The sequence below is a fragment of the Paramormyrops kingsleyae genome, chromosome 7, assembly GCF_048594095.1.
Source record: "Paramormyrops kingsleyae isolate MSU_618 chromosome 7, PKINGS_0.4, whole genome shotgun sequence".
NCBI lineage: Eukaryota > Metazoa > Chordata > Actinopteri > Osteoglossiformes > Mormyridae > Paramormyrops > Paramormyrops kingsleyae.
The window spans coordinates 1042549-1069007 of NC_132803.1; the positions used below are offsets into that span (position 1 = coordinate 1042549).

At 50.0% G+C, this 26459-nt stretch overlaps 4 protein-coding genes across 8 annotated transcripts in view; 2 read left to right on the forward strand and 2 right to left on the reverse strand.

Moving 5' to 3' along the window:
* Positions 1–6393, forward strand: part of LOC111833227 (uncharacterized) — a 28492-nt gene extending 22099 nt beyond the window's left edge. For 4 of the 5 annotated variants that reach the window (XM_072713925.1, XM_072713927.1, XM_072713926.1 and 1 more), the window contains exons 40-56: positions 124–345; positions 438–509; positions 593–676; positions 777–842; positions 970–1053; positions 1419–1511; positions 1589–1792; positions 1955–2170; positions 2814–3026; positions 3268–3480; positions 4720–4887; positions 4979–5091; positions 5169–5266; positions 5349–5490; positions 5708–5937; positions 6023–6094; positions 6221–6393. In XM_072713925.1, the coding sequence (XP_072570026.1) occupies positions 124–345; positions 438–509; positions 593–676; positions 777–842; positions 970–1053; positions 1419–1511; positions 1589–1792; positions 1955–2170; positions 2814–3026; positions 3268–3480; positions 4720–4887; positions 4979–5091; positions 5169–5266; positions 5349–5490; positions 5708–5937; positions 6023–6094; positions 6221–6303 (2373 nt within the window). In that variant the 3' untranslated portion in view covers positions 6304–6393. The remainder of the gene's footprint in view (positions 1–123; positions 346–437; positions 510–592; positions 677–776; positions 843–969; positions 1054–1418; positions 1512–1588; positions 1793–1954; positions 2171–2813; positions 3027–3267; positions 3481–4719; positions 4888–4978; positions 5092–5168; positions 5267–5348; positions 5491–5707; positions 5938–6022; positions 6095–6220) is intronic. The other variant, XM_072713928.1, reaches the window with a different exon arrangement.
* Positions 6394–6712: 319 nt separating this feature from the next.
* pgam2 (phosphoglycerate mutase 2 (muscle)) lies at positions 6713–8656 on the reverse strand. Its single transcript, XM_023791246.2, has 3 exons — positions 8138–8656; positions 7348–7528; positions 6713–6993 (listed from the first exon to the last, which is right to left on the reverse strand). Exons 1-3 carry the CDS (start codon positions 8552–8554, stop codon positions 6824–6826), a joined length of 768 nt encoding a protein of 255 aa, XP_023647014.1. The 5' UTR covers positions 8555–8656; the 3' UTR covers positions 6713–6823.
* Positions 8657–13034: 4378 nt separating this feature from the next.
* On the forward strand, positions 13035–16504 carry LOC111833221 (neurofilament light polypeptide-like). The gene is made up of 4 exons (XM_023791245.2): positions 13035–14186; positions 14313–14437; positions 14927–15201; positions 15472–16504. Exons 1-4 carry the CDS (start codon positions 13179–13181, stop codon positions 16236–16238), a joined length of 2175 nt encoding a protein of 724 aa, XP_023647013.1. The 5' UTR covers positions 13035–13178; the 3' UTR covers positions 16239–16504.
* A 3193-nt stretch (positions 16505–19697) lies between these two features.
* On the reverse strand, positions 19698–25256 carry LOC111833220 (neurofilament medium polypeptide-like). Its single transcript, XM_023791243.2, has 3 exons — positions 24068–25256; positions 22573–22697; positions 19698–21981 (listed from the first exon to the last, which is right to left on the reverse strand). The coding sequence occupies exons 1-3, from the start codon at positions 25100–25102 to the stop codon at positions 20532–20534; spliced, it is 2610 nt and encodes an 869-aa protein (XP_023647011.1). The 5' UTR covers positions 25103–25256; the 3' UTR covers positions 19698–20531.
* Positions 25257–26459: the final 1203 nt, after the last annotated feature.

The window sequence follows — 26459 nt, forward strand, 5'->3', positions numbered from 1 at the left end:
TCTTCCTGTTGTCATTGAAGAAATAATGTATAATTTTGACTCACACAAACAAAACCTCGGCCATTATGCTTTGTTTGCCTAGTGGATCCTCTCACAATGCTCATACCTGGACCTTCCCCTCAGATCCAGCAACTTGGTGTAGAGCTGCAGGTCATGCAGAGTGAGAGAGACACTCTTCTGTCTGAGAGGTCAAAGACTGCTCAGGGAGTGGAGGAGAAGCTGGAGAAGCTACATTCACAGATGACCTCCATCACTCAGGAGAGAGACCAACTCCAAGAGATACTGAAGGCTCTGAGAGAGGAGAGGAATCAGCTGAAGAATGATCTACAGGAGAACTTAGAGAAGGTGGCTTTCAGTCTTCTTTGACTGAAAACTTTGGCTTTTTTCCTTCTAGTGGAGATATTATTTAATGGACAAGTGGTCTACCTTGTGTTTAGGTCCTGAAGTTCCAGGATGAATTGCAACATCAGAAGACTTTAAAAGAAGCTCACACTGAACTGCAACTGCAGGTACAGTGGTTATACTTTGCTGGAGTTAAGATGTTGTGATGGTAATGAAGGGCTTATAAAGGGTGACCTGATGCTTTCTTTAGGTGAAGCGGCAGTCCGTAGAGCTGGATGCATTGAGAGAGAAGCGGACACACCTGAAGTGTGACCTGCAGAAGAGTGTTGAGGCGGTGAGGACCACAGCTCTACATCGTCTTGGTAACTCACCATGGCTGCACAGTGCAGACAGCCTTACAAACAAATTGGCACCTTTTGGGTTTGTTCACACAGGCTGAGGAGGAACTGCAACAGCAGAAGTCCCAAAGTGAGGACGCACAGACCATCCTCCATCTGAAGGTAACCTTCTGTGCCATTGGAACAGAAGATTAACTGTTCCCATCTTTTCATAAATAAGTCGTCAGTGCCAAAGTAATTTGGAAGTGAAGGTCATGGGTTTCCGAATGTGACCTTCTGACCTCTGTAGGTAAAGCAGCTCGGAGAAGAACTGGAGGGAGAAAGAGAAGAAGTGAGACGGTTCAAGAAGAAGCTGGATGAGGCTTCTGCCAAAGTGAGTCCTAGTCCCTTGGTCTCATTTAGGTTGTTTAATCACAGATTCAGAAACTCTTCATTTTGCTGTGTTGACTAAAGTAGGGGTGGGGAACTTGTCCCATGGTTGGCTGGTGTAGGTGTGTGTTTTTGGGACTGGTGTTGAGAACCTCTGTTTTATAATGGGCTGAAGGAGAGGTCATCCCAGAAACCCACACCTACACCGGCCCTCCATGGAACAGGCTCCCCACCCCTGGTCTTAAAGAACTGAAGCCATCAGTAGTAAAGCTATACTGTCTGACTCGTGAAGCAGAATAAGCTAGTTAATCCAGCACAGTGTCCCAAAAGGGGCTGTTCACTAACCACAGGGTCTAACTCTGACTCTAGCTCCTCCCAGAGGCGAGTCAGAGTAGGAGTGTGGCCGAGGAGTCCAGGCGGCTCCTTTATGGGAAACTGGAGGAGTCCGAGCGCCTCCTGCAGGTAGGTGGGGAGCCGTGGCTGGTGGCCTGTGGGAAATCCTGAAGCCAGGCCCTGATCGCTCCGTTGTGTCCCGTCAGGACCTACTCGATCGGTGCCAGCTCCTCCGGGAGCAGGCTCTGGGGGCCAGTACTGAGCTGATGGCCCAGCTGGACGAGTCCTCACTGGTGCAGAATGAGCTCGTCTTCCGCACGCTGCCTTCCATCCCCAAAGCCACACGCCAGATCTACAGGAACGTCCGCAAGAACACGGATGACTTCAGTGGTTTTGTCTGCCAGACTGCGGTAAGAATGACCTGGTGTAGTTGTGAACTGTGCACTGCACTACATCCCCTGAAATGTGTGAAGTGGGCAGTTCTGTGAGGTGACTGGAATTGGGCTGGATGTTAGTCATGTTAGTGATGTGGTTTTGTCCTTTTCATGCGCTGTTCATCTGTCTTCCTCCAGAGGGTGTATGCTCACCTGGCTACGGTACACAGGCAGCAGTTTGAGGCACAAGCTCACCACGACCTGGCCTGCATGGAGGAGATGCGTCTGCAGGATCTGCTGCTCCAGCGAGCGCAGGGCCAGCGAACCATTCAGGGCCAGACTGTGCTGCAGCTGCAGGATTTGTGGGACCAGCGTGCATCTGAGCTACTGGAGAAGAGGCAGAGCTGCATACAGGTGTGTCTCTCTGGCTTTGTGTTTACCACGTTGTGGTAAAAGCTGCTACTTTCTTAGCTTGTGGGACATTTCTCAGGTTCCCACAATATAACCTCAATTTTATAAAAATCTGTGAATGCAATCAAAAGATTAACAATAGGGGTACGGGTTCAGGGTAGGGTTAAGGGCATGCCCTTGTAAATGAAAGGAGAGTCCACACAATGATAGGAATAAACTCTGTATCTGCCTGTGTGAAACCCCAACTGGTCTCTGCCTAAAGCAAATATTAGAACATTTTGGGTGAATAGATCTGTGAGTATAGCAGCACCTTGTGGTGCAGCTGGGAACTGAACACTGCAGGAGTCAGACAGGGGTGTAAGCTAGGGCTGTCACCCATCCCTTATAATACAGGATCGTCCCGTACTATAAAATAAACTGCCACGTCCCGTTCTCTATGGGACCGTCCTGTATTATAAAGGCTGGCTGGCAGCCCAAGCGTAAACTGGACTGGTCACTGGATTATTGGATATTTATGCTTTACACCCCAAATCTGGCTGTGGTGTAGCAGGTGTCTCACATTCCTCTGAACTGGTCCCAGAAGCGCTTCATTGCTGGAAAGCCATCGATTGTTCCTGTATCCTGACCCCATATTTGGTCTTTTCAGAAGCTGCAGAGCATTCTTGGAGAGCTGGAGTCGGGTTTGGCCCAGAACTCCGCCTCTGTCCCCCCAGAGTTGGCGGAGCAGCGGTGCACCAATGAGGAGCTCCGGCCGTTGTGCGATGGCCCCTCCCTCGACCCAGCGGCGCTGGAAGGCCTGCTGCAGCGTGAGCTGTCCAGGCAAGCGGCAGCCGTACAGCCCAGGAAGGAGCTCTACCAGGTTAGCCCGCTCGGAGCCTGTCGGCCTCACACGCCACCTAGTGGTGGGCTTGGTTGTGGCTACATAAATAATAACTTATCAGCACGTTCTTTATAATTGGAGTTCTGGTCATTTTTGATCTGCTTTTATTCCTGCATTCAGTGTCAGCTGTCTCTGCATTTGCTATGCACACATATATGTACCGCAGCTGTGAATGTGTCAGGAATGTAGCCCTTGTCTGCCATTCCCTCTTCCCTCCCAGCGCCTGCAGGCAGAGTACTTTCAGGCCGATTCGAGGCTGCAGGTGTTCAAGGCCACCGCGCAGCGTCAGCTGATGGACCATAGGGGGCGCAGCTTAGCCCTGCTACAGTCCACACAGACAGACCACGAGGGCGCACAGACGGACGGCTCAGGCAGCCTGCTCAACGACCCCCAGCTGGTTATCCAGCTGCAGAAGGCTGAGCAGATGGTCATGGTGAGGATTGGGGTGTGGTCATGTGTGTGTTTTTGGGGGGGGGGGGGGGGTACACGAGGGTGTGTCCCTGCCCTGCTTGTATGAGCTGGTTTACATACGTGAAACCCTTTTTACCTGCAGTAAAAGCCAGGCTAGTTCCATTAGCTCAGCATAGATAATTGCAGCAGCCCCTGGTCAATTCAAATCGGCAGTGTGGCATTTTGGTTATGCAGTACAGTATAGTATTTTATTTTAAAATTTTGTTTAGTTATTTTGTGTGACATTATCTGGCATGGGGGCAGCGTGTGGCTCAGTGGGCTAAGCCTGTGTGCCTGTAATCAGAAAGTCGCTGGTTCAAACCCAGCCTCAGCACATCTGTGGGACCTTGAGCAAGGCCCTTAACCCCCAGCTCCCTGGGTGCCGCTACAGGTGGCTGCCCTTCACAAACAACTTACTTCACAAATAGCAAATTGAGAGCGGTGTAAAGACAATTTCCCCACGGAGATTAATAAAAGTATTGATTAGTAGTTGTAGTTGTTTCTTATTCATCCCCACCCTTTCCCCCAAAACAAACCTAGAGAGCGAGGTATGAACCAAACCATGTTTCTGAACATAATTGTGGATTTGGGGGATCGTTACGCTCCTTTGAATGATGTGTATTTATAGATGTCCATTTTTCCTTCAGATAGTCCATGCAATTCGACACAGATCACCGATTCTTTCTTGTCGCCGTGCATTTCGACCAATCAGATGGTGATGCGGCTGCTCGGTTTAGTCGCGCTTTCGGTGCTGCTTGTAAGCAAGGCCATGTCAGCATGGGTACGGGTCAGGTACAGCTCACATAGTGGACAATGGAAAACCGTCCCTTTGTGGTTCGGCTTGGTTCTTGGTGGCAGGGGAAAAGCGCCATTATTCTGACCAGATCGCACTTAAAGCTTGGCTCTTTTTTGTCCAGGCACCCGTTAAGTCGTCTTTTTTTCTTTATCGTTGTTTTTTGAGTTCGTAACTATGCTTTGTCAGGATGCTGAATGTATTTTATGGTTGCGCGACTGGTTATGCAAAATAACCGTTCCATAATAAACACATTTTGCGAGTTCCGCTTCTAAGTACTGATGTACCAAAAAGATGCCCCTTTTAGGTACTGGTGCCTGACCAGAATTCAATGGAAAAGGGAAAATACCAAATGTTTAGTACCGATCGTACAGTATCTAGTGCAGAAAAAAGGCGCCTTTGGAGTCCATCAGCCCTTGTGTCCATCAGGTCCTGCAGACCCGTCTGAAGCCCCTTGAGAAGAGTCATGTGGCTGCCTGTGACAAAGCCTCCAAGCTGGCTCAGAATGTCCTCCTCCTGAAGCAGCAGCTCCAGGAAGTGCAAACCCAGCTTGAGGAGCGACAGAAGGCCGTCGAAAGCCTGAAGAAGCAGCTCGAGGTTTGAGTCTAGTAGCCTCATTCTGCGGCTTCTGTTGAAAAGTGATACAATATTTTCCCTGCTAAGGGGTCTCTCTGCTCCTATGTCCCAGGCGCAGGTGAGGAAGGGCGTCGCCCCCGGCACGGAGGAGCTTGAGGAGATGAAGGCGAAGCTGTTCAGAATGGAGCTGGAGCAGAGTGCGCAGGCCAGCAGCTGCCAGGAGAAGTAAGTCGGACGGCGCTTCCTGTCCTCCTGCCCTGTCTTCTGCGGTGGATCTCGCTGCTAATTGGCTGTCTTGCCAGGGTTGCCACGATGACGGCGTTGCTGGATCACAAAGAGGATACCCTCAGGAAGCTGAAGGAGATGCTGAGAAAGGCACAAAACCAAGGAGATGAGTCCTGTGAGTATGACATGGGGGAAGCAGCCTGTTTCAGAGACCCGCCCCCCAGGCCTGTCTTCTCATTCCCCTTCCTTACTGGCAGTCATTGCAGGGGGACCGGCCATTGCCAGGGTGTCCAGTGGAGCAGGTGCGGCTCGCCTGGTCCAGAGCACTGTGCAGGTGGAGCGAGCCAAGCTGGAGAGTGACATGAAGCACTTGGAGCAGGAGGTGGAGAGATTGGAGAGGTAGGACAGTCAGTCCCTTAGGGGGTGCTGCAGTGTCATTAAGATGCTTAGAATAACGCGATTAGCCATGAGATTTTGATTGGGCGTGGCTGAGCCCACGTCTAACAGAGCAGCTTGTAGCACTTGTCTTTTTGGGGTAACCGGCTGCTCTCCCTGCTGACTCTGGTTAAGTCTGATGTATTGCATGTGACCCCCCTCCTCTCCCCTCCCCTCCCAGCCTAGTTTCCAGCCAGAAGGAGGAGATCGGCAAGTGGAGGGGGCGTGCCGTGAGACTGAAGGAGACCCAGCGTGACCTGCAGAAGCACGAGCGGCCATCGCCTGCCCCCCTCACCCCCTCCAAGAGGGGCCAGCTGGCTGCTGCTGACGCCCCCTCCCCCATGAAGAAGCCGGCTGACAGGAGTGGCCTCCCCGGGCATGAGGACGGCAGCAGCAAGGCCCCCCCTTCAGGTATGGTGGCTATACTGAGGCCGTTTGTGTGCCGACGGGCTGATGTCCCAGGAGAGCATCTGCAACGCTGTGCTGTGTTTGCCAGACGAGTCGGATCCAGAGTCGGACCTGCCGACTGCTCTGCCCCCCCCCAGCCCCGACCCGAGTCCTCAGATGGGTAAAGGGCTCTGGTTTTTAAATGGTTGTGGTTCCAGGCACTGCAGTTGGTGTGTGCACGGGGTGATGGGGGTGCACTCTGTCGGGTTGGGGTCACAGTGGGGTCACAGCACTGTCACTTTTGCAGGACCTGGCAGCACGACAGAAGACAAGTGCAAAGAGTGGTGGCCCATGTCCCCCAGCCAGGCTGACAACTGCAAGGCCCAGTGAGATGTGGCCTCCGTTCGCACTTTTTTAATGTGTGTTTTTGTTTGTTCTGTTCTGTTATGTTTTCAAGTTAATAAAACCTTTTCATTACCATGTGTTGTTCTGTAATTTACCTTTGAATACTATATACATTGTATATGGTCATGTTTTTTCATTTTTACTTCTACCTTAATACTCGTGTAATTGTACTGTACAGCCAGAAGAGGGCAGTCTTGCTCCTCATTGAGGTGGGCGAAGGCTTTAAACGGCATTTTTCCCTTTTTCTGTGCCACTAAACCAGCTTGCAAAGCCTGAGACCCTGATAGTGTGTCCCTGCAAAAGGACACTACTCTGACACAGTAACCTCAGCAGTTGGGTCACCTTGAGCTATTGCATACACACAGACGGCACCAAGAGGAGCAAATCAAGCACATCCATAAAAAAAGGCTTTATTATTCTTGGTTGAACTTGTCCTGCCTGTGCCAGGCTCCCCGGTGACTGTCGGGCCCCAGGATCAAACGGCTCCTTCCAGCCCTGAAGCGACTCACTTTTTGACTTTGCCCTGAGCCGCCACAGCCTCCATAGCCTTGCGGACGGTCTCCTCGTCTCCCAGGAACTGCATGGGCTTAACGGGCTTCAGGTCCTGGTCCAGCTCGTAGACGATGGGGATACCCGTAGGGAGGTTCAGCTCCATGATGGCGGCGTCGGACATGTCTGGGGGGGGGGGGGCATGGATGACCCAGTTAGAGATCGACATGGTCCGGTTCCGACAGGAGTCGCGGAACTGCAAAGTGCTTGCTTCTTGGAACATAGACCAAATGGCCTTTTTCCTTTAGGTAGCCTGCTGGCCTCTGTGTGACCTTTGCGTGAAGGTCGCATGTGTAACCTGAAGCCTCCCTGCGCTCTGGTAGGCAGTGATTATTAATAGAGCTGCCGTAACCCCGGAATGATACACCAGCCCCTCTGCAGCTGCGGGCCCTGCTCTCCTCTCGCCCTCACACGGCATGTGACCTCTGACCTTTCCCAAGTGCTCTCCCCGAATCGGCCCTCGCCATCCGCTTCACTCACTCTCCAGGTGCTTGACGATGCCGCGGAGGCTGTTGCCGTGCGCTGCGATGAGCACGTTCTTCCCAGCCTTGATCTCCGGCACGATGTGCTCGTTCCAGAAGGGCAGGGCTCGTGCGATCGTGTCCTTGAGGCTCTCACAGCTGGGCAGTTCCCCCTCCTTCAGGCCCTTGTAGCGCCTTGACTGGTGGGAGGACAGAATTACAGCCGATTCACTCTGGTCATCTGGAGCTGATATCCGCTATTGCTCACGCGGTTAGTTAACAAACATTTGGTTTAGTTCTGAATGTCGGTGACAATCCAGCTCCCAGGCTGTCACACAGTATTCAGTTTAAATGTACTTGATAAGTCCCGTAACCTGGAATCCAGAAAGAGGCGATTAACGTTTGATTCTGGAATTATGTTCTTGTGAGACACTGATGTATGCATGACAGCTGTGTGTTAGATATTAACAGGTAGGTACAGGTAACTAAGCAGTATAACAGCATTCAGACACCGTCATTGTAGAGCAGAGAAAACGACTTTAAGATGGGAACTTGCCCTGAGTTATTGCATTACAGGTTCCCTGTAGGTACACTGTCCAGACAGGATGCCCCCCCCCCAGAATGCCTTTAGTTAAGGCTTAGCAGTTACTCTTCTTGTTGGTTCCTCAAGTCTCTGACAAACGCTCACAGCAGATCGTGTGATCTTTCCAATTCATGTCTCATCAGCAGCATCTCAAAATGCATTGGTTCCCCTCAGCCAATCCTTAACCAGATTTTAATGGGCTGTTGTGCCGGCCTCTCGCTCTCACCTCGCTGATGATCTTGTAGTAGGGGTGCTCCTGGTCCATGGGGGGGGGCGGGATGTCGAAGGATCGCCGCCAGATCTTCACCTTCTCCTCGCCATGCTTGGCCGCCGTCTCCGCCTTGTTCAGGCCTGTTAGGCCACCGTAGTGGCGCTCGTTCAGCCTCCAGCTACGCATCACGGGCAGCCACATCTGGTCCGTGCCCTCCAGAATGGTCCACAGTGTCTTGATGGCGCGCTTTAGCACGGACGTGTAGCAGATGTCGAACTTGAGGCCGGCGTCGCGGATGGCCTGTCCCCCGCGCCGAGCCTCCTCCAGACCCTTCTCGCTCAGGTCGGCATCGAACCAGCCGCAGAAGCGGTTCTCCTGGTTCCAGCTGCTCTCGCCGTGGCGCACAATTACGAGGCGGTGGGCGGTGGTCATGGTGGTTCCTCGCACACTTTTCCTGTCACGAGCAGAGTGGTGGCCTGACCCTTCCCTTTGGGGCACACCAAGCTTCAGCAAGCTTCAGTTACAGCAGGCGCCCTCTTTTTATAGCCACAAACATGGCTGGCTGGGGCCTGTGCCCCATCAACCAATCCCAGCTCTCCAGCTGAAAGACTGACAGGGTAGCCAACCAGTCCTCTGGACCTATGGGGCGTCTGCAAGCAGGAAGGGCAGATGTCATGGACAGAGTTAAAATAGCAACATGACTTTTACAGAGAGAGCTAAAGAAAAAACTAGTTAAAGATCAAATGGAGCTGTTAACTCATTGGAGGTAGAGAACAGGAAGAGTAAGACAAATGAAGGGAAACCCACAATGCATCTGTGCTACAAAATAGGCAACATGAACTTGCAGTTAGTGCAGTAAACTAATAACAGTGTATATAGGAGCACCCACTCCTCTGGCTGCGGGCACATGAAATGTGCTGCACAGCCTCCGAATCCAAAGCCTTACAACTTCTCCATCAACCAACTGCTCGAGCCCCAGAGGCAGCAGCCATTGTCTATGGCTATTTTTCAACCAGTGTGCTGTTAGAGCTGGCCAAGTGTGTTGTGTATAAAAAGTGTTTAAGTATTAATAGATTAATTTTGAACATACTTTAAGTGGCTTAGACAAAGAAAAAGCTCTGTGTATCAGGGAGGTTTTATTTACTTAATCGCCCAGTAGGCGGTAAACACACTTGTCATGTATTCAAATGCAGCCAAGAATAAGAAAATCTGCAAGCTGCCGTGTAGTGAAAAGACGAGATTTAGGTCACGGCAAACAAACACACTGTATGTTTTGCATGTATATTGTGTTGCGGAGGGGGGGGGCACAGGATTGACCTGATTTTTGTTCGGCTTTCATGCGTGGACAAGCACACAAACCAAATATGAATGTCTGAGTTAATATGTGGAACATTGTGATGTCACGACTGGCTGGTGCCAGAGGGGGGCGCCGACCCGGCTGGGAAATGGGCCGATTAGCTGGTTCCTAATGACCCCAGAAGACCATAAGGGAGCACGTGGGAGGTGGTTGATGGGGGGGGGTTAGATGGGGCCATGAGGGCGGCCCAGCATTCAGTAGGGGATTGGGGTTGGCGGGGGCTCTGAGTAAGCATGCCTGCAGTGATGACTCAGGATGGGCTGCGGCAGGAACCTCCTCCCCCCCCCACCCCCACCCCCACCCCCAAAGTGAAGGTACCCAGGTGACATTCAGCCTTTCTGGGAATGTATTCGTGCAGCATCCACTCAAGGTAAACCAACACACAGAGAACGGTCCAGAAGGGCGTATAAGCAATATATAGTATGGACTGGACCTGGTACTGCAGGCAAGGTGGGACTCCTCATGACCATCAGAGGCTCTGATCTGCTGATCACTTCCTCCTGTCACTCTAGCTGGGGGTGCATGTAAATTGGTGTGCTCGGGGTTTTTGTGCCTCTAGTAAGCTGGAAAAGGTGTCTATCCAGCAACCCCCCCCCCCCCAGCACAAGCTGGAGCTTCTGTCTCCGCCCACGCCGCCAGTTTCAGCCCCTCCTGAAAATATCACTGTCTTCTTGCTATTCCACTGGCGTGTGCTGTCACTCTGGCTCCTGCCATGCTCTGCTCCCCTTGAAAAGGACTGTTTCCCCCCCACAAATCCTAGGTCCTGTCCACCATACCCACCAGAGGCTTAGCTGGACTTAGTAAAGTATTTCTGAAGGAAACATTATACTTCAGAGCAGTGTTTCCCAGCAGTGTTTCCCAGTCTGGTTCTTGGGGACCCACTGTTTTTGCTCCCTAAAAGCTCCCTGTCAGACAGTCTACATTTTTGCTACCTTCCAGTGCCTTCCCAGCTCCCTGGACTGTCTATGGCTCCCTGAGGACTGGGAAACACTGCTTTAGTGGAAAAGAGATTAATATATGTGTAAGGAATTCAGGACATTGGCCACATCTAAATGATGTGGGTTCGACATGCCAGCCAGCTCCGGCTCTCCTTCACTCATGGGTAGGAGCCCAGGGGCTTTTTATGCCAAAATGGCTGTTTTCTGACTAGTATCTGATTTCCCAGACTTTCGGCAGGTCACACTCTTCACAAAGGTCACCAGACTTCTAATCATGCTTTTGTTTCAAGTTATTCCCTGATTATTCTGTTCATGTCTGTTCTATGATCAGGTATCTGGCAGGATGTTGTTAGTTTTTATTCCCCAGTTGGGTGTCCGATGGGGCCCCGTTCCATTATCGTGGTCAGACATCTGACGGGGTCCCATTCCTGTCCGCGATCAGTTATCCAATAGGGTCCCGTCCCTGTCTGTGTTCAGATATCCGACAGCAGGTCCCAGCCCCGTCTGCAATCGGGTATCTGACAGAGTACTGTCCCCATCCAGGATCGGGCATCTAACAGGGTCCCACTCCCATTCGGGTATCTGATAGGGTCCTGTCCCCATCCAGGATCGGGCATCTAACAGGGTCCCACCCCCATTCGGGTATCTGATAGGGTCCTGTCCCCATCCAGGATCGGGCATCTAACAGGGTCCCACCCCCATTCGGGTATCTGGTAGGGTCCTGTCCCTGTCTGTGTTCAGATATCCGACAGCAGGTCCCAGCCCCGTCTGCAATCGGGTATCTGACAGAGTCCTGTCCCCATCCAGGATCGGGCATCTAACAGGGTCCTACTCCCATTCGAGTATCTGATAGGGTCCTGTCCCCATCCAGGATCGGGCATCTAACAGGGTCCCACCCCCATTCGGGTATCTGATAGGGTCCTGTCCCTGTCTGTGTTCAGATATCCGACAGCAGGTCCCAGCCCCGTCTGCAATCGGGTATCTGACAGAGTCCTGTCCCCATCCAGGATCGGGCATCTAACAGGGTCCCACCCCCATTCGGGTATCTGATAGGGTCCTGTCCCCATCCAGGATCGGGCATCTAACAGGGTCCCACCCCCATTCGGGTATCTGATAGGGTCCTGTCCCCATCCAGGATCGGGCATCTAACAGGGTCCCACCCCCATTCGGGTATCTGATAGGGTCCTGTCCCCATCCAGGATCGGGCATCTAACAGGGTCCCACCCCCATTCGGGTATCTGATAGGGTCCTGTCTCTGTCTGCAGTTGGGTATCCGGTGGGTCCCGTCCCTATACGGGGTTGGGTATCTGATGACTTCCTGTATCTGTTCACAATCGGGTATCTGACGAGGTCGGGTCCTGTCCCCATCCACAATCGAGTGGGTATCTGATGGGGTCCCGTCCCCGTCTATGATTGGATATCCGAGGGGGTCCCGTCCCCGCCTATGATTGGTTATCCGAGGGGGTCCCGTCCCCGCCTATGATTGGTTATCCGAGGGGGTCCCGTCCCCGCCTATGATTGGTTATCCGAGGGGGTCCCGTCCCCGCCTATGATTGGTTATCCGAGGGGGTCCCGTCCCCGCCTATGATTGGTTATCCGAGGGGGTCCCGTCCCCGCCTATGATTGGTTATCCGAGGGGGTCCCGTCCCCGCCTATGATTGGTTATCCGAGGGGGTCCCGTCCCCGCCTTATGATTGGTTATCCGAGGGGGTCCCGTCCCCGCCATATGATTGGTTATCCGAGGGGGTCCCGTCCCCGCCTATGATTGGTTATCCGAGGGGGTCCCGTCCCCGCCTATGATTGGGTATCTGAGGGAGTATCGTCTCCATTTTCGATGGCATATGAGTAAGTGCTTAAGTGCTTTTAAATGCTGTAATGTTTGCGGTATGTTTTCTGAAATACCCTGATCAGCATACTGTACAGGGGGTGTATACCAGTGCCCGCCTGGTGTCCTTTAACATAAATAAATCTGTCTCAGTTCTGTCGCACACCTTGAGGTGTGTGTGTTTTATAACATCATGGTATTCTGTGTCGGTTTAAATTTAGCTCATTCTATGTGGGGAAGATGGCCTCTTGATCACATTGGTCTTGTCCTGTGTTCTGGTTACGTTTTCACCATTTGAGCCGATGTATGTAACCGTCTACGCAAGGTGACCACACCGTTATTCCTTACAGCACCCTGAAGGTATATGCAGTTGCTGGACATTGGTAAGGAGATATGGATGTGCACTGACCTGCTAAGCCCACTTGGGGCAGCATTGTGGCATTTTGTGTATGAGAGCACATTACTGCTGGCTCCAGTTTTCTGCAGTGCAGAATTTACTTTCTTCCTGAAAACAGGAAAACCTTATATAAATATTCCAGGAGGGATCATTGATGTGTCTCCTCAGGTTTGTGTCCATCAGATACTTTTCTTTCAGTGACCTTGGGTCCTTTTGCTGTTCTGGTGATTTCCTGCATCGGACAGAAGGTCTCAGGTTACTTCCTGCAAACCGACTTAAAACACCGTCTCAAAGTTCCCTCCTGCTTTCTGTCATTTCTTGTCTCCTTACCTCGCTCCCTCTTCTCTCTCTCTTGCTCTCTGTCTCTCTCTCTCTCTCTCTGGGCTCAGGACTGCATGCTGCTGTATTGATTCTGCTTCTGCTGCCTCAGAAAATGCATGCGTCAGAGTTCTGCGTCGTATAAGAGTGGCTGCACCTCTCCAGCCAGCGGCACAGACCCAGCTCCCTGTAACGGCACCACTCCCCGGCGCTGAGTGGCCATGACTTCCAGCGGTTACGAGCCCTTCTTCCCCTCCCTATCACGGAGGCGCTTCCTGGATGCCGGCCCCCGGGTGGCAGCACGGAGCGGCGTGATGCTCTCTTCTCGTTACGCCGTCCCCCAGAGGGCCTCTGTACAGCTGGGCCGGCCGGTGCTCTCCTCCGAACTGGACCTCAACCGTGCGACGCAGGTGAGCTGCGAGTTCCGGGCGGTGCGCACACAGGAGAAGGCCCAGCTGCAGGAGCTGAACGACCGTTTCGCCGGCTTCATCGACCATGTGCGTGAGCTGGAGCAGCGCAACCGCATGCTGGAGGCGGAGCTGCTAGTGCTGCGGCGGCGGCACGGGGAGCCCAGTCGCCTGCGGGCACTGTATGAGCAGGAGAGCCGCGAGCTGCGGTCGGCGGTGGAGGAGGCGCGGGCCGAGATGCAGGCTGCCCACGGCCGGCGGGAGCACCTGCGAGAGGAGTTGAGGAGTCTGCAAGAGCGCTATGAGGAGGAGGCCCGGGCCAGGGAGGAGGCGGAGGGACGGCTGCTGGAGGCGCGCCGTGGCGCAGATGAGGCAGCACTGGCCCGCACAGAGATGGAGAAACGGGCTGACGGCCTGCTGGATGAACTGGGCTTCCTGAAGAAGCTGCATGAGAGCGAGATCGCCGAGCTGCAGGTGCAGGCACAGTACAGCGCACAGGTCAGCGTGCGTGCCGAGGCCGAGCTGGCCGGGCCCGACCTGACCGCTGCGCTGCGCGACATCCGTGCCCAGTACGAGCGGCTGGCACAGCGCAACATGCAGTGCGCCGAGGACTGGTTCCACAGCAAGGCGGGAGCGTTGGCAGAGAGTGCTGCCCGGCAGAGCGATGTCATGCGCAGCGCCAGGGACGAGGCGGGCGAGTGCCGGCGCCAGCTGCAGGACCTCTCCCTGGAGATCGACGCCTGCAGGGGCATCAACCAGGCACTGGAGAGGCAGCTGCAGGAGCTGGAGGACAAGCAGGGCAGTGAGATCGAAGCCATGCAGGTCAGTGCCGGTGCAGCGCTGCGGATTCTAGGACAAGCGGGAGCCCGAGCTGTCTGGCATGGGCGCTGTGGCTATGTTATGTAGATGTAGCACTGCTGTGCATGCCCCCCCCCCCTCCCCCCCCAGGACTCTATCAACCAGCTGGAGGAGGAGCTGCGTGCCACCAAGGATGAGATGGCTCGACATCTCCGAGAATACCAGGACCTGCTCAACGTCAAGATGGCTCTGGATATCGAGATCGCCGCTTACAGGTCAGTAGTGGGATGCCCTCGAAATTGGCTTTTAAAGGTTTCCTTTAAAAAAATAAAACACTATGAACATAATGTTGAACATCATTCACATTTAATTGTCAAAGACATTATCTTTTCAATCAACTTTTAAACTAGCAGCCTGACTTCACACCTCAAATCATTACTCAAAAACCTTTGAACAAATGTGAACACAATTTTGGTTTGGGCTTAAACACCTTTAATGAGCATTAGTGAACTCCAGTCTTGGTCCTCAGTGGTGTGGAGTTTGTACTATACTCCTGTTTTAGAATATTAGTGAACCCCAGTCCCAAAGACGACCATCTTAATGATGTGGAGTTTGTACTACGCTCATTCTTCAGAGAATTAGTGAATTCCACTACTTAAGAGGCCATCTTGGTCTTACCCCAATTCCCAAAAATGTCTTGCTAGGGACTCTGTGCTAGACACTATAATAAATGTATTTTCTCAATTCTCTCAAAACACATACAGGAAACTGTTAGAAGGAGAGGAGACACGCTTCGGTGTGGGTGTGGTTGCCAGCCTGCCTGTGGCACCCTCATTTACCCGCCCAATGTTCACACTGTCACCTGGCCTGAGCTCCGGCGCCCCCTACCTGTTCAGCACGCGTCTGCTCGGCACGTCCATCTCCTCTGCAGATGAGGTCATCACCGTTAGCCGGGCGCATCGTGCTGAAGCTAGCCTGCCCCCAGAAGATGAGGAAAAAGAGGAGGAAGAAGAGGCAGAAACACAGGAAGAAGCAGGCGGTCAGTACAAAGAGGCGGCAGGGGTGGGGGTGGAAGGGGTTATGCTACCCAGAGTTCTGTGCTCCATGCTTATTTAAAGATATACATTCTCTTTGCATATCTGCACAGTTGTGAAATAGGAACATCTTTAATTCTTCTTCCTTTACGAATAGCCTTATTTGTAATCTGTTTATTGCATGTAAAAGTCCTAAGAAATGTGTAAATCTGTTAACTAAACAATTATGAATACTTTCTGTGATTCAAACATTGATGTTTATATTCCTGCTGCAGATGAGGATGGGGACAAAGGGGAAGCAGGAGCTGAAGAAGAGGTAGCAGAAGAAGAGGAAACGAAAGAGGATGGTGGGGATGAGGGAGAAAAAGGTGGAGAGGAAGAGGAAGGAGACCAGGGGGAAGGAGAAACAGAGGGTGCAGAAGAAGAGGCAGGAGAAGATGAGAAGGCTGAGGAGAAAGATGCTGAGACAGATGAGGTATTAAAGAAGGAAGATGAGGGAAAGGATGATGAAGCTGTGGAGGAAAAGGAAGGGAAAGATGATAAGGCTGAGGGGGGAAAAGCAGAAAAGGATGAGGAAGCAAAGGAGGAAGAGGAAGTAAAAGATGAGACAGTTGAGGAGAAAAAGGTAGGAAAGGAAGAGGAAGCAAAGGAGGAAGATGAAGGGAAGGATGAGAAGGGTGAGGAGAAAAAGGTAGGAAAGGATGAGGAAGCAAAGGAGGAAGAGGAAGGGAAGGATGAGAAGGGTGAGGAGAAAAAAGTAGCAAAGGATGAGGACGCAAAGGAGGAGGAGGAAGGGAAGGATGAGAAGGCTGTGGAGAAAAAGGTAGGAAAGGATGAGGAAGCAAAGAAGGAAGAGGAAGGGAAGGGTGAGAAGGGTGTGGAGAAAAAGGTAGGAAAGGATGAGAAGAAAATGGCAGGGAAGGATGAGGAAACTGCCAAGAAACCTGAAACAGCAGCAGGTGGCGCTGAACAAAAGGTAGAGGAGAAGAAGGAAGGGAAGGTAAAGGAAGAACAAAAGCCAAAAGAGAAGAAGAAAGAGTGAACGGCCGTGTGCGAACTACCAAGAGAATGAATCTTCTCGCCGACAAGGCAAAATACAGCGAAATTAGTTAGATAAACCATATGTAAAATCAAAAGGCGTAAAGTGAGCACAGCCACACAGGTATGAATGCAGAAACAATTATGCCGCGATGTAGCTAAAGCGCACAGCATGACGGGAGATGGTGTCACTGATACACAAACTTGTAATGTTCGCAATGTCTAAACGGCTGCTTTGCTGCTCGGAATAAAGCTCACCTTTACTGAGAACAGTGCGTTTCTTCCTCGTCTTTATTTGTGATATTTAGCAGGATAATGACACAGTAACCATTCATAATAAATTTTGTCATCACTTCATCGGTCCTTCAAAATATTTTCATGAACTTATCTTTTGGGGATGCTGATCACTGGCTTAGCCACGCACGGTGCACAAGGTGCGTACGCACCCCATGTCACTAAGATTTTTTTTATGTGAAATCCAGAAATATTTACGTTTGTGACCTGTGTTCCCCATCATCCTGTCATCCCGTGAATCGTTAAAATGCATCATGCGCTCATTATAAGGAGTTTACTTACTTACTTATAAATCACTTATTTTCGTGTGCAGTAACTCCTAAATTCCTTCCGTGTTGTTTCGGAATTACTGCAAATTGATGAGCAATCAATCGTTGCTGTTTCGCGCACACGGCTGGCAACTAATTGGTCCCATGTACTATAAGGACTTAAAAATCGCACAGCAAATAGACCATCAGTTTACTGTGTTTTCAAATGCATCATCATTCTCAAATTCGGTTTCCAGCAGTTAAAAATAAATCACATGTTCGCGGTTATGCACAATCATTTAAAATATATACAGTTTATTATGAAAAACCTGTTCTTGTGAAACGCGATAATAGGTTGAGCCGTGCTGCAGTTGGGCGCACCGAGGACTATGGGGTGAAAGGCTAGATACGCACGGGACGTAGATTCCTGGTTACGCCACTAATGCTGATTAATTTGTCTTGTCTTAAGCAGTTCTTACTCTATGAAATCCCTGTGTAGTGTATTATTACAGTTCGTGAGTATTAGAAAAATATATATAAAGTATTTATAAAGTAAATAAAAAAAAATCACTGACTATTATCCAGAAGCAAAATAAAACATTTAGTTTAAAAAAATAAAAAAAGAATCACGGCAGATACTTCCAAGCAAAGTATGCGTATAGAGTAAATAGATGTTATATTTAATATTTTTCCTAATACATCAAGAAACGGAAAACCCTCTAATGTGCTCTAAGGAAGCCCTTGTGTGATTTTCATTGTATCTGGTGTACATGAGTTTATTAAAGCGCTGCTTCTGGGCACGGTACCCCGCATTGCAGTGATAAAAGTCCGCAGAAGCCGTTTGGCGGAGCAGCGATGGGACTTTGGGACGCACGCTATTATTTAAACACAGGGGCCGCCGCAAGTCTGAGCGTTAGATATTCAAGCCGTACAATTTTGCTACACGGCGGGACTGAGACTGTCCTTAAAATACCGCAGAGCCCCACATGGGGATACGGCCGGCTGCCCCCTCCCTGTGACTATGACACAGCAGTATTCCCGGAGAGCCGGGGCTAAGTCTCACACATCTGATACAGGACAGGTTTCTCATTTAAACCTCATGGGCTCATTTTAGGGATACTGTCCCCGGAAAGTGACTTTAGTATAGTCCAAAGTGGCATTCCGCTTTGAATAGGCTAGTAAACAAACACATGTGTATCTGTGTTTGTATGCGGATGTGCGTCTCTGTTTTTATATGCGAATGTAAGTGACAATGAAAACCCTATTAATCGGTAGCGAATCAATATCGAATGATGTTAGTTTCCAGGCAGAGTTGCTGGTCTTCCCGGAGTAGAGAAGGCAGGATTGCTTTGCTGAAAGTCACAGGGAACCCTGCAACTTTGGGGAAGCCATTCGTCACACTCACACGGAACCGGCACCAATGTTTTTCAGCGGACAGCGGAGATCATTCATATGTCGAGCGTCCTTTGCAGACATTTATGCACATATATGCTTCATAGCGCTTCAGATACAGGAGGTTTTCCTCATAGAGCCGGAGATAATGGACAATAAGGTATTGAGTCCCCAATCCCTGATGTGCTTAGAACAATTCTCCTAACTATTCTGCTTCAGGTCTTAAAATTGTTAGCTAAGAGTTCATGTGTTCTGCGTGATAATGCTTTGCAGATAGTACTGTACCTTGCTGTATACGATAATGATGCACTTGTAAATGCATTGATTTGTTGTAAGTCTGGTGTCCGCTGCTGGGTCTAAAATAAAGTCACTAAAGGTGCATTTGGAATTAGTGATGGCGGACTACAGACTCACGGACTGACTTAATGCCACCCGAAGGTGCTATTATTAACGTGGGGGTGCTGTGCACTCTTAAGCACCCTCTTGCTGCATGTACAGCCTGCTTTGCTACACACTCTGAAAATGAGTTGAGCGGTGTGTAACCCGGGTGACTCCATATTTACTAAGTGTGCACGTGATTCACAAATAGGAGTAGGTCGTCTGCGGAAGAGCTGGACAGCCAGGGAGTGTTAACACAACATATTCTGCTGTGTAAGCCATGCAATATAAGTGTAGTCTCATGTTTAACTTTTTGATGTTTACAGATCAGTATTCATTTTTCAGATCATATTGTTAGCTATAGGCTATTGAATATGTGCAATGTAAATACTCTTTTAAAGTTTTCGCGGGCTTCTCAAAATAAGATTTAGCTGAACTCCACACTCCAAAACCACATATCCACTACAGCAGCGGTTCTCAAACTTTTTGCACCACGATCCAGTTTTTTTTCTTTTTTAACACCAATCTAGCTCAGTCGCGACCTTATATCAAATGCAGGTTTAAATTAACGCTATGGTCAAGCACGCAGTGCACTCTGCCTTTACGCCAATCAATGCATATCGCACAAATCTGATTGGATATGCTTGTGAATTTTAAATTACGCACCTGTGGTTTGGCTTCTTGGATTGGTTGAGTGTTCACTAGTTTTGCACTAAGCATTTGCAGACCCAAGACCCGTTTATATAGGTTAATTATAGGATTGGGGCTGGGAAAACTGATGGTGGATCAACATAGGATGGTTTTAAAATGCTTACGTTTCCTACTCTGGTTTGCGACCCTTTCAGAACTTGCTGTGACCCACGGGTTGAGAATCGCAGCACTACAGGGTTACGGTGAGTCTGGAGTCTATCCTGTTGTTGTGGGGGAGGTAAAGGGTACAAGGCAGGGTTTCCAGTGCTGGGGCAGTTTAGAATTCATCTCACCATGTGTTTCTGGTCCGGCAAACTTGGAGGAGACTCAATGGAGAAACTGCACACACACCACTGTTAGTCAAAAGCTTAATTACAGCAGCACAAAGCAGCACTTATAATAGCATGACATGGAGACACACTTTTATCTCTGTGAAATAAGACAGGAAGTGGAGAAGAGAATTTCTGAATGAGGTTTATTGAGCATATTGCTGTCGACAGATGTTTGGCTGAAAGAACAGACATGATCAGTAAAGTGTAGCACCTGAAGTGTGTTCAGTCTTGAATGAAACGTCCCAGTCTTCCATACTTCCATTTATGTGCACGTGCTCGTTTTATTTTTTATTGCACTCATAAGGTAAACATAACAGACAACAAGAAGAAGCATGTTTAAGGCTACGTTTTAATGCTCAGGTACAGTCAGTTACAGTTGGCTTCCGGCGTGGCCTGTTCTGTGTGTTGGGCCGTCTGCTCACCTGACCTCCCGTTGCGATGCGTTATTACTAGAGTCCTTTATTGTTTATTTGGCTCAGCTGACTCCTTGCGTAAATAAGGCTTCCACTTGTGAATGTACATTACTGTCCTCACATCCCCCCCCCCCCTCCCACCAACCACCTGCCTCTTGTCACCCATTTGTCTCATATTCGGTTATTTACAATCAAGTGCTCCATCTCCCACTTTTGGGGGGACGGGGGTGCTCTTCTGTCGAACTCGCATGCAAATGCCCCCACCCTAAACCCCCCCCCCCCCCACACTGTGGAAACAATAATCACCCCAAAAAAGTTAAGAACTCCTGGACAGCCCCCTCCACACCCATCTGCAATAAAGCCCATTTAAAGCACTCACTGACATGCAGTTTTGAATTATATTTTCATGTCATATAGACCTTCTCAGCGTTTCTCTGAGTGAATGTTATAGTGTAATCTTTTCAGCTGTTAGATTTAATTAATTACATTATTATGCCTTTATTAATTGCCTACCTCTTCTTCCAACCTCAGCTATTTGTTTTTGAAGTGTTTATTCTGTCTCTGTGACCTGCTTGACAGATTGAGAGGTAACCTTCTCCACCTTCTTGCTGGAAACCACCTTCTCTGTCATTTCATCCAGCTGTTTCACTGTCTCAGTGACAGTCACGGATTTGGTGACATGCTTCTCCCCACCCTCACCTGTGGTGATGGTCTCCACCGTCTTGGTAATGACCACTTTCTGGCCAGGCTCTTCTTTGATGGGGCTCTCGTCCACTCCATTAGCGATCACGTCCTTCTCGTCTGCCTCTGTCTTCTCTTCCTCCTTTGGACTTCCCTTCTCTACCTCCCCATTCATGGCTGCATCCTTCTTCTCTGTCTTCTCCTGCTCTACCTCAGAATCACTCTTTTTAACTACCTTTTCCCCTTCCACCTTAGCTGGTTCCTCCTTAGCTTGACTTTCTTTGGGTGGTTTGTCCTTGACTTCACTTTCTTTGGCTGGACTTTCCTTGGTTGGTCCTTCTTTGACTGGACTTTCCTTGGTTGGTCCTTCTTTGACTGGACTTTCCTTGGTTGGTCCTTCTTTGACTGGGCTTTCCTTGGTTGGTCCTTCTTTGACTGGGCTTTCCTTGGTTGGTCCTTCTTTGACTGGGCTTTCCTTAGGTGGAACTTCCTTGACTGGACTTTTCTTGGGTGTTTCTTCTGCTACTGGACTTTTCTTAGGTACTTCTTCCGTGACTGGGCTTGTCTTGGGAGGACTTTCCTTTGCTGCCTCTTCCTTAGATTCCCTTTCCTTGCCAGCTTCCTCCTTGGCCGTCGGCTCCTCTCCTGGTGAAGACTCCGCCTGCTCTTCCTCCCTGCCCTCAGCTACTTCCTCTTCTTGCACTGCTTCCTTCTCGTCGCCATCTTTTGATCCTTTGTCACTGGCTGACTCATCGTCTGCTTTATCCTCTGTCTTTTCCTCTTCCTCTCCCTCTTCCTCACCACCACTTGCTCCTGCATCAGGGGCAGCTTCTGACTTTGCAGCAGTAGCACTTGGGACAGTTTCCTCTGCTGTCTCCTCTTGTTCTTTTCCCTCTTCTTCTGCCTCAATCTCCTCCTCCTTTCCTTCCTCTTCACCTTCCCCTTCTCCTTCCTCTTTTTCATCCTCCTCTTTCTCTCCCTCCTCTCCCTGCTCCTCGGGCATAACACTTACCCCACTTTCAGTGGTGGCCACTATCTCATCCTCTTTCACCTCTTCCTCTCCTTCCTCTAGCTCCTCTCCTGCCTTCTCTTCCTCATCACCAGTCACAGCGGACAGCTCTTCTGCTGCTTCTGCTAGGATCTCATCCATTTCCGACTTCTCGTCCTCCACACGTGTCTCCTCAATGATCTCCTCCACAAACTTGTGCTGCACTTTCAATCTTGATGGATCTCCCTTAGTCTTTAGCCCCTTGGTGGTGCTGACCGGCTGCCGGTATGGGAATGAGCTAAAATGGGTCTCCTCCCCCTCCAGGAGTTTTCTGTGCAGAAAAGCAGGTGAGGAGACAGAGAGGGAGAGGGAACATGGTCACTTCCCAGCTGCTGGATACATCAGTGTTTCAAAAATACAATGTTATTGCATGCAATTTTAGAGGACTTTTATTTGTCTGGAACTGGGAAACATACCTTTTAAGTGTGAAAAGCTGAAGAATCTCAAGAGCCTTAGATATAGCACTACACTGATTACATCACTGAACACAATATTGCATCAATAACATCGTTGTTTTTCATAAATTAATTTATTGTTTTCATAATCAACATATATGTGAATGTGCTTAAACCCTTAGACCCTAAAAAACACTTGCGATAAAAATGACGTCACAGTCGCTAATGTTTTCACTTACGTCATTTTCAAGTATGTGTGGCTGCAGCCAGGAGCCGAGTGTCGCGTAGGAGGGACAATGTCGAGTAGGAGGGGTTTATATGAGATTTAGGGTTAAGGTATCAGATGATAACACCCCCCTCGATATAAACCCCTCCCATAATGCACCGCCTACTCGACATTTCCCCTCCCTCTTGACATTCGGCTCCTGACTGCAGCGATATGCTTCTCCTCGTTTGCGCCATCACACCTGTAGGCGGCGATCTCGATGTCCAGAGCCATCTTGACGTTTAACAGGTCTTGGTACTCGCGCAGGTGTCGGGCCATCTCCCATTTTGTCCCTTTCAATTCATTATCTAGCTGATTGATGGTCTCCTGGGGTGTATTGGGGGAAGTAAGGGGTGCAGAGGAGACAGGATTTATTATTGCTCCAAAAATGTCTTATCAAACCAAAAATAATAAGAGGAAAAGACAAAGAATAACAAATAGAACTGTGCAAGTATCATCATTTATACTACAGTTCATAAAATAACAATAGTAAATTACATAGATGATAAAGCGATTTTAAGAAATCGTCTCTATTTATGTGACATCTTAGCTACTCGCCTCCTGCATGTGCTTTATCGATTTATTAACTTTTTCATTCGATGGAGGTTACACTATGTTAAGCTCTTATTTTAGCTGCTAAATTTTCATAGATTCGCTGCTACCGTTTTGCACTTTGACCTGATAATCATAAATAATACAGTAACCGAAGAGGTTTATTTCTAAACTAGCCACATTACACTGTGTCTATTGCCGTGACGCAGTGCGCCGTGCGGCGAGACACAAGCAGGCAGACGCAGGGGAGCTATCAAGGGCGACGCCTGCCGCTTGTCAGCTGTCCCAATCATTTCCAAAATTTGTCCCGGACAAGGACAGAGTAGCCTAGATGAACTCAAGAGTCCAGATTCAATGTATACTTTTAGATGCGATTAAAGTTTAGCAGTACGTCTTCAGAATGACCACGGTTGCCCACCAGAGGGCGCGCTAACACCACTGAAGTGATGCGCAACAGCAGAGCCGAACCCTTCGCTGATTTAGACCTGCGAATTCCCCCGATGTAACATTACGGTCTTTGGCTGAATTAAACGAGTGACTTTGCTGAAACATATTTGCACATAGACGTGCAAGGTATTCAGGTCAGATGAGCTGTAAGACCAGGCTGGATGAAGCCTGTACGTGTCGCAGTGATTCTCCCCCTTTGCACTTGAATATTTGCCTCCTCCCGTCCTGCGAGCAGAGCTGCAGCCATGGCTCACAGCTCGCATATACAGCCCGGTCACCTTAAGCTGCAGCGATTTGCATAGACCTCGAGCATCGCTGCGCACCGCGAAAGTAGCCATTAATGCGGACCAAATAAATGCAACTCCAGTGTCATTACATAGGTCACAAAGCCACAGCAACCCTAACTTTGAAAAGTACGTTTGACTTTGATTCACTTAAATAACTTGATGAACGTGCAAATTACAAAAAGACGCAGAAAATTATCATTCATTCATCCATTCATAAATTCTAAGCTATCCATTTCAACATATGTTTCTGTGTATATAATTAAGATGCAATTGTTGCTTCTTTGGCCAATTAGAGGTAATGACTGAATTTGACTTTCAATAGCCATCCCATAAGCTGTGCGCCCTCAGACGAGTAACAAAGCATTAAAAACCCTCCAGTACGACGCATCAGGCGCGGATGCGCTTTCTCACCTGGAGGCTCGCCAGGTCGCTGTTGTGCCGGTCCTCGATGTCATTTAGCTGCCTCTCCAGCGACTCTTTGGTGCCCCGGACCGATTCCAGCTCGACGGTCTTGGTCTGAAGCTGGCGGCGGTACTCTGCGATCTCATCCCGGGCGGACTTGATGGCGTCCTTGTTCTGCTCGGCAGCCTCGGTCAGCTTGGCGTAACGGCACATGAACCAGTCCTCCACCTGCTGCAGGTTCTGCGAGGAGTGACCCTCCAGCTGCGAGCGGATCTCCCGGAGCGCCTCAGTGATGTCGGCCTTCTGATAGTCCCGTCTCTCCATGGTCACCTGGGACGCCTGCACTTGCGCCAAGAGCTCGCCCACCTCCTCTTCGTGGTTCTTGCGGATGAACGCCAGCTCCTCTTGGAGGGACTGAACTTTTTTGTCCAGTTCGTCTTTGGCCAGCGCCGAGTCACCCATGTCCTTCTTCATGGCACGGATAACGGCTTCCGTCTCCTCCCTGATGCGTGCTTCATCGTCCAATCGCTCCTTCAACCTCTGGATGTCCTCTTCGATGTGCTCCGTGTCCAGCTGGATCTGTGCCTTGTCGCGGTGGATCTGCTCCAACACAGAACGCAGCTCGCCCAGCTCCTGGTCGTACACGTCGCCAAGCTGGGATTGCGACACCTGCTTCTGCCGCAGCGCCTGGATCTCCGCCTCGATATGCTTGTTCTGCTGCTCCAGGTAGTGCACTTTGTCGATGTAGACGGCGAAGCGGTCGTTCAGTCCCTGCAGCTGCTCCTTCTCGTTGGAGCGCTTGTAGTCCCCATTAAACACCGATGTCTGGCTAAAGTCAACGCTGTCGGAGGAGCTGAGCACTACGGAGCTGTACGCCCGGGCCACCGGCCCGCTGACATTCCTCTTGGAGAAAGTGGGACTCGCCCGCGACCACGACTGCGAGCGGAAGCCGCTGGACGGCGAGCTGCTAGTGCGGCTGTAGCTGATCCTGGTGTCCATCCCTCTCCTGTAGGGATTCCCTATGGTGTCCAGCGTATAACTCATCGCGGCTGCAGTGTAAGCGTCCTCTCACTTGTGGGCTCCGGTGCGCACAGCGCCCGATCCTCCCCAGCCCTCCCTTTATATACCGGAGGCGTATTCGCTAACGGGGCAATATTTCTCCTCACCGTGTAAGTGGTGGGCCGGAGTGGGAGGGCTCACACCCCGATACCCGCTGCCAATGGCGGGGGCTTCAGACGACAGGCTCAACGCAGACTGATTGCAAACGCATGAAACGGGGAAGCGGTGATGGGACGGGATCTCAGCTGGGGCAGAACTAGGGGGGGGGGGGGGTCATCTTACCCACAGCAGCCTGCAATATGCCGAGTCATTGCCTAGTAAAGCAAGCGCGAACGCTCCTTTAATCCTCCTTTTATATTTAACCGGCTTTTCAGTATAATTTTAAAAGAGGGCATTATAGAGTCAGAGTTAAATATATTAACCCATACCTACATTTGAAGCAACCCCATCCCCCGGTGACGCGCTTTACCGGCTAAACGGGGGCGTCAGCACCAAGGACAGCGCCGCTGCGAGCAAGGAAAAGCCCCAGACCGTCAAAATGCGACACCTTTTACTGCAAAACCAAACAAATATACGCGCTGTCTCGCCCATCCAAATGTCTACACGCATAAAATAATATTTAAATCACTGCAAATTTTTGTTTAGGATATATGTTATCTTACTTATTTTTTAAGTTTGGTCACACGGTTACTAGCATGAGTTTTGATATTTAGATTACAAGCGCTTAGTGTATGAAACACAACTAGCCGGCAATGTTTTGCGCTTCATTGTATGCGCACAAAGACGACCATCTTTGAATAATTTAAAAAGTGAAATTAGGCAAGTGTTTATTACTATATCAATTCATATAGACTTTAATCTCGATATTAAAATGAGAAACACTTATACGTTCGCATTTAGGCTACTTACAAGAGTAGCGTTACGATAAATACGTTATCAAACACAAGCACACAAAGAAGTAAACGGACTACTCTGAGTATTACTGAGACGCAGCATTTCACGTATAAAGTCCTTTATTGCAGTACGTCGTCGTACGGTGTAGTTTGACCCTCCTGCAGCTTCCATAGTTTTGAACTGGGCTCTACTTGAGGCTGACGCAGATTGCTTTTGAGTAATTCATTTTCTTTGTGACCGCGCACTGTTAGGAGCAATGAGCACAGTGATCTTGAAGAAACAGCACAGTAACAGAAAGGATCCCCGAATTCCCCGAAGCTCTGATGCAGGAGAGCTCGTCTGTAATGAGTCAGCAGGTTTGCTGAAGAGCGCTTGAGCCTGAAAGAGACTGCCATACAGTCCCATCTATCAAGGGGATACAGAGGCCGGCCGGCGGCGTGACTGGAAC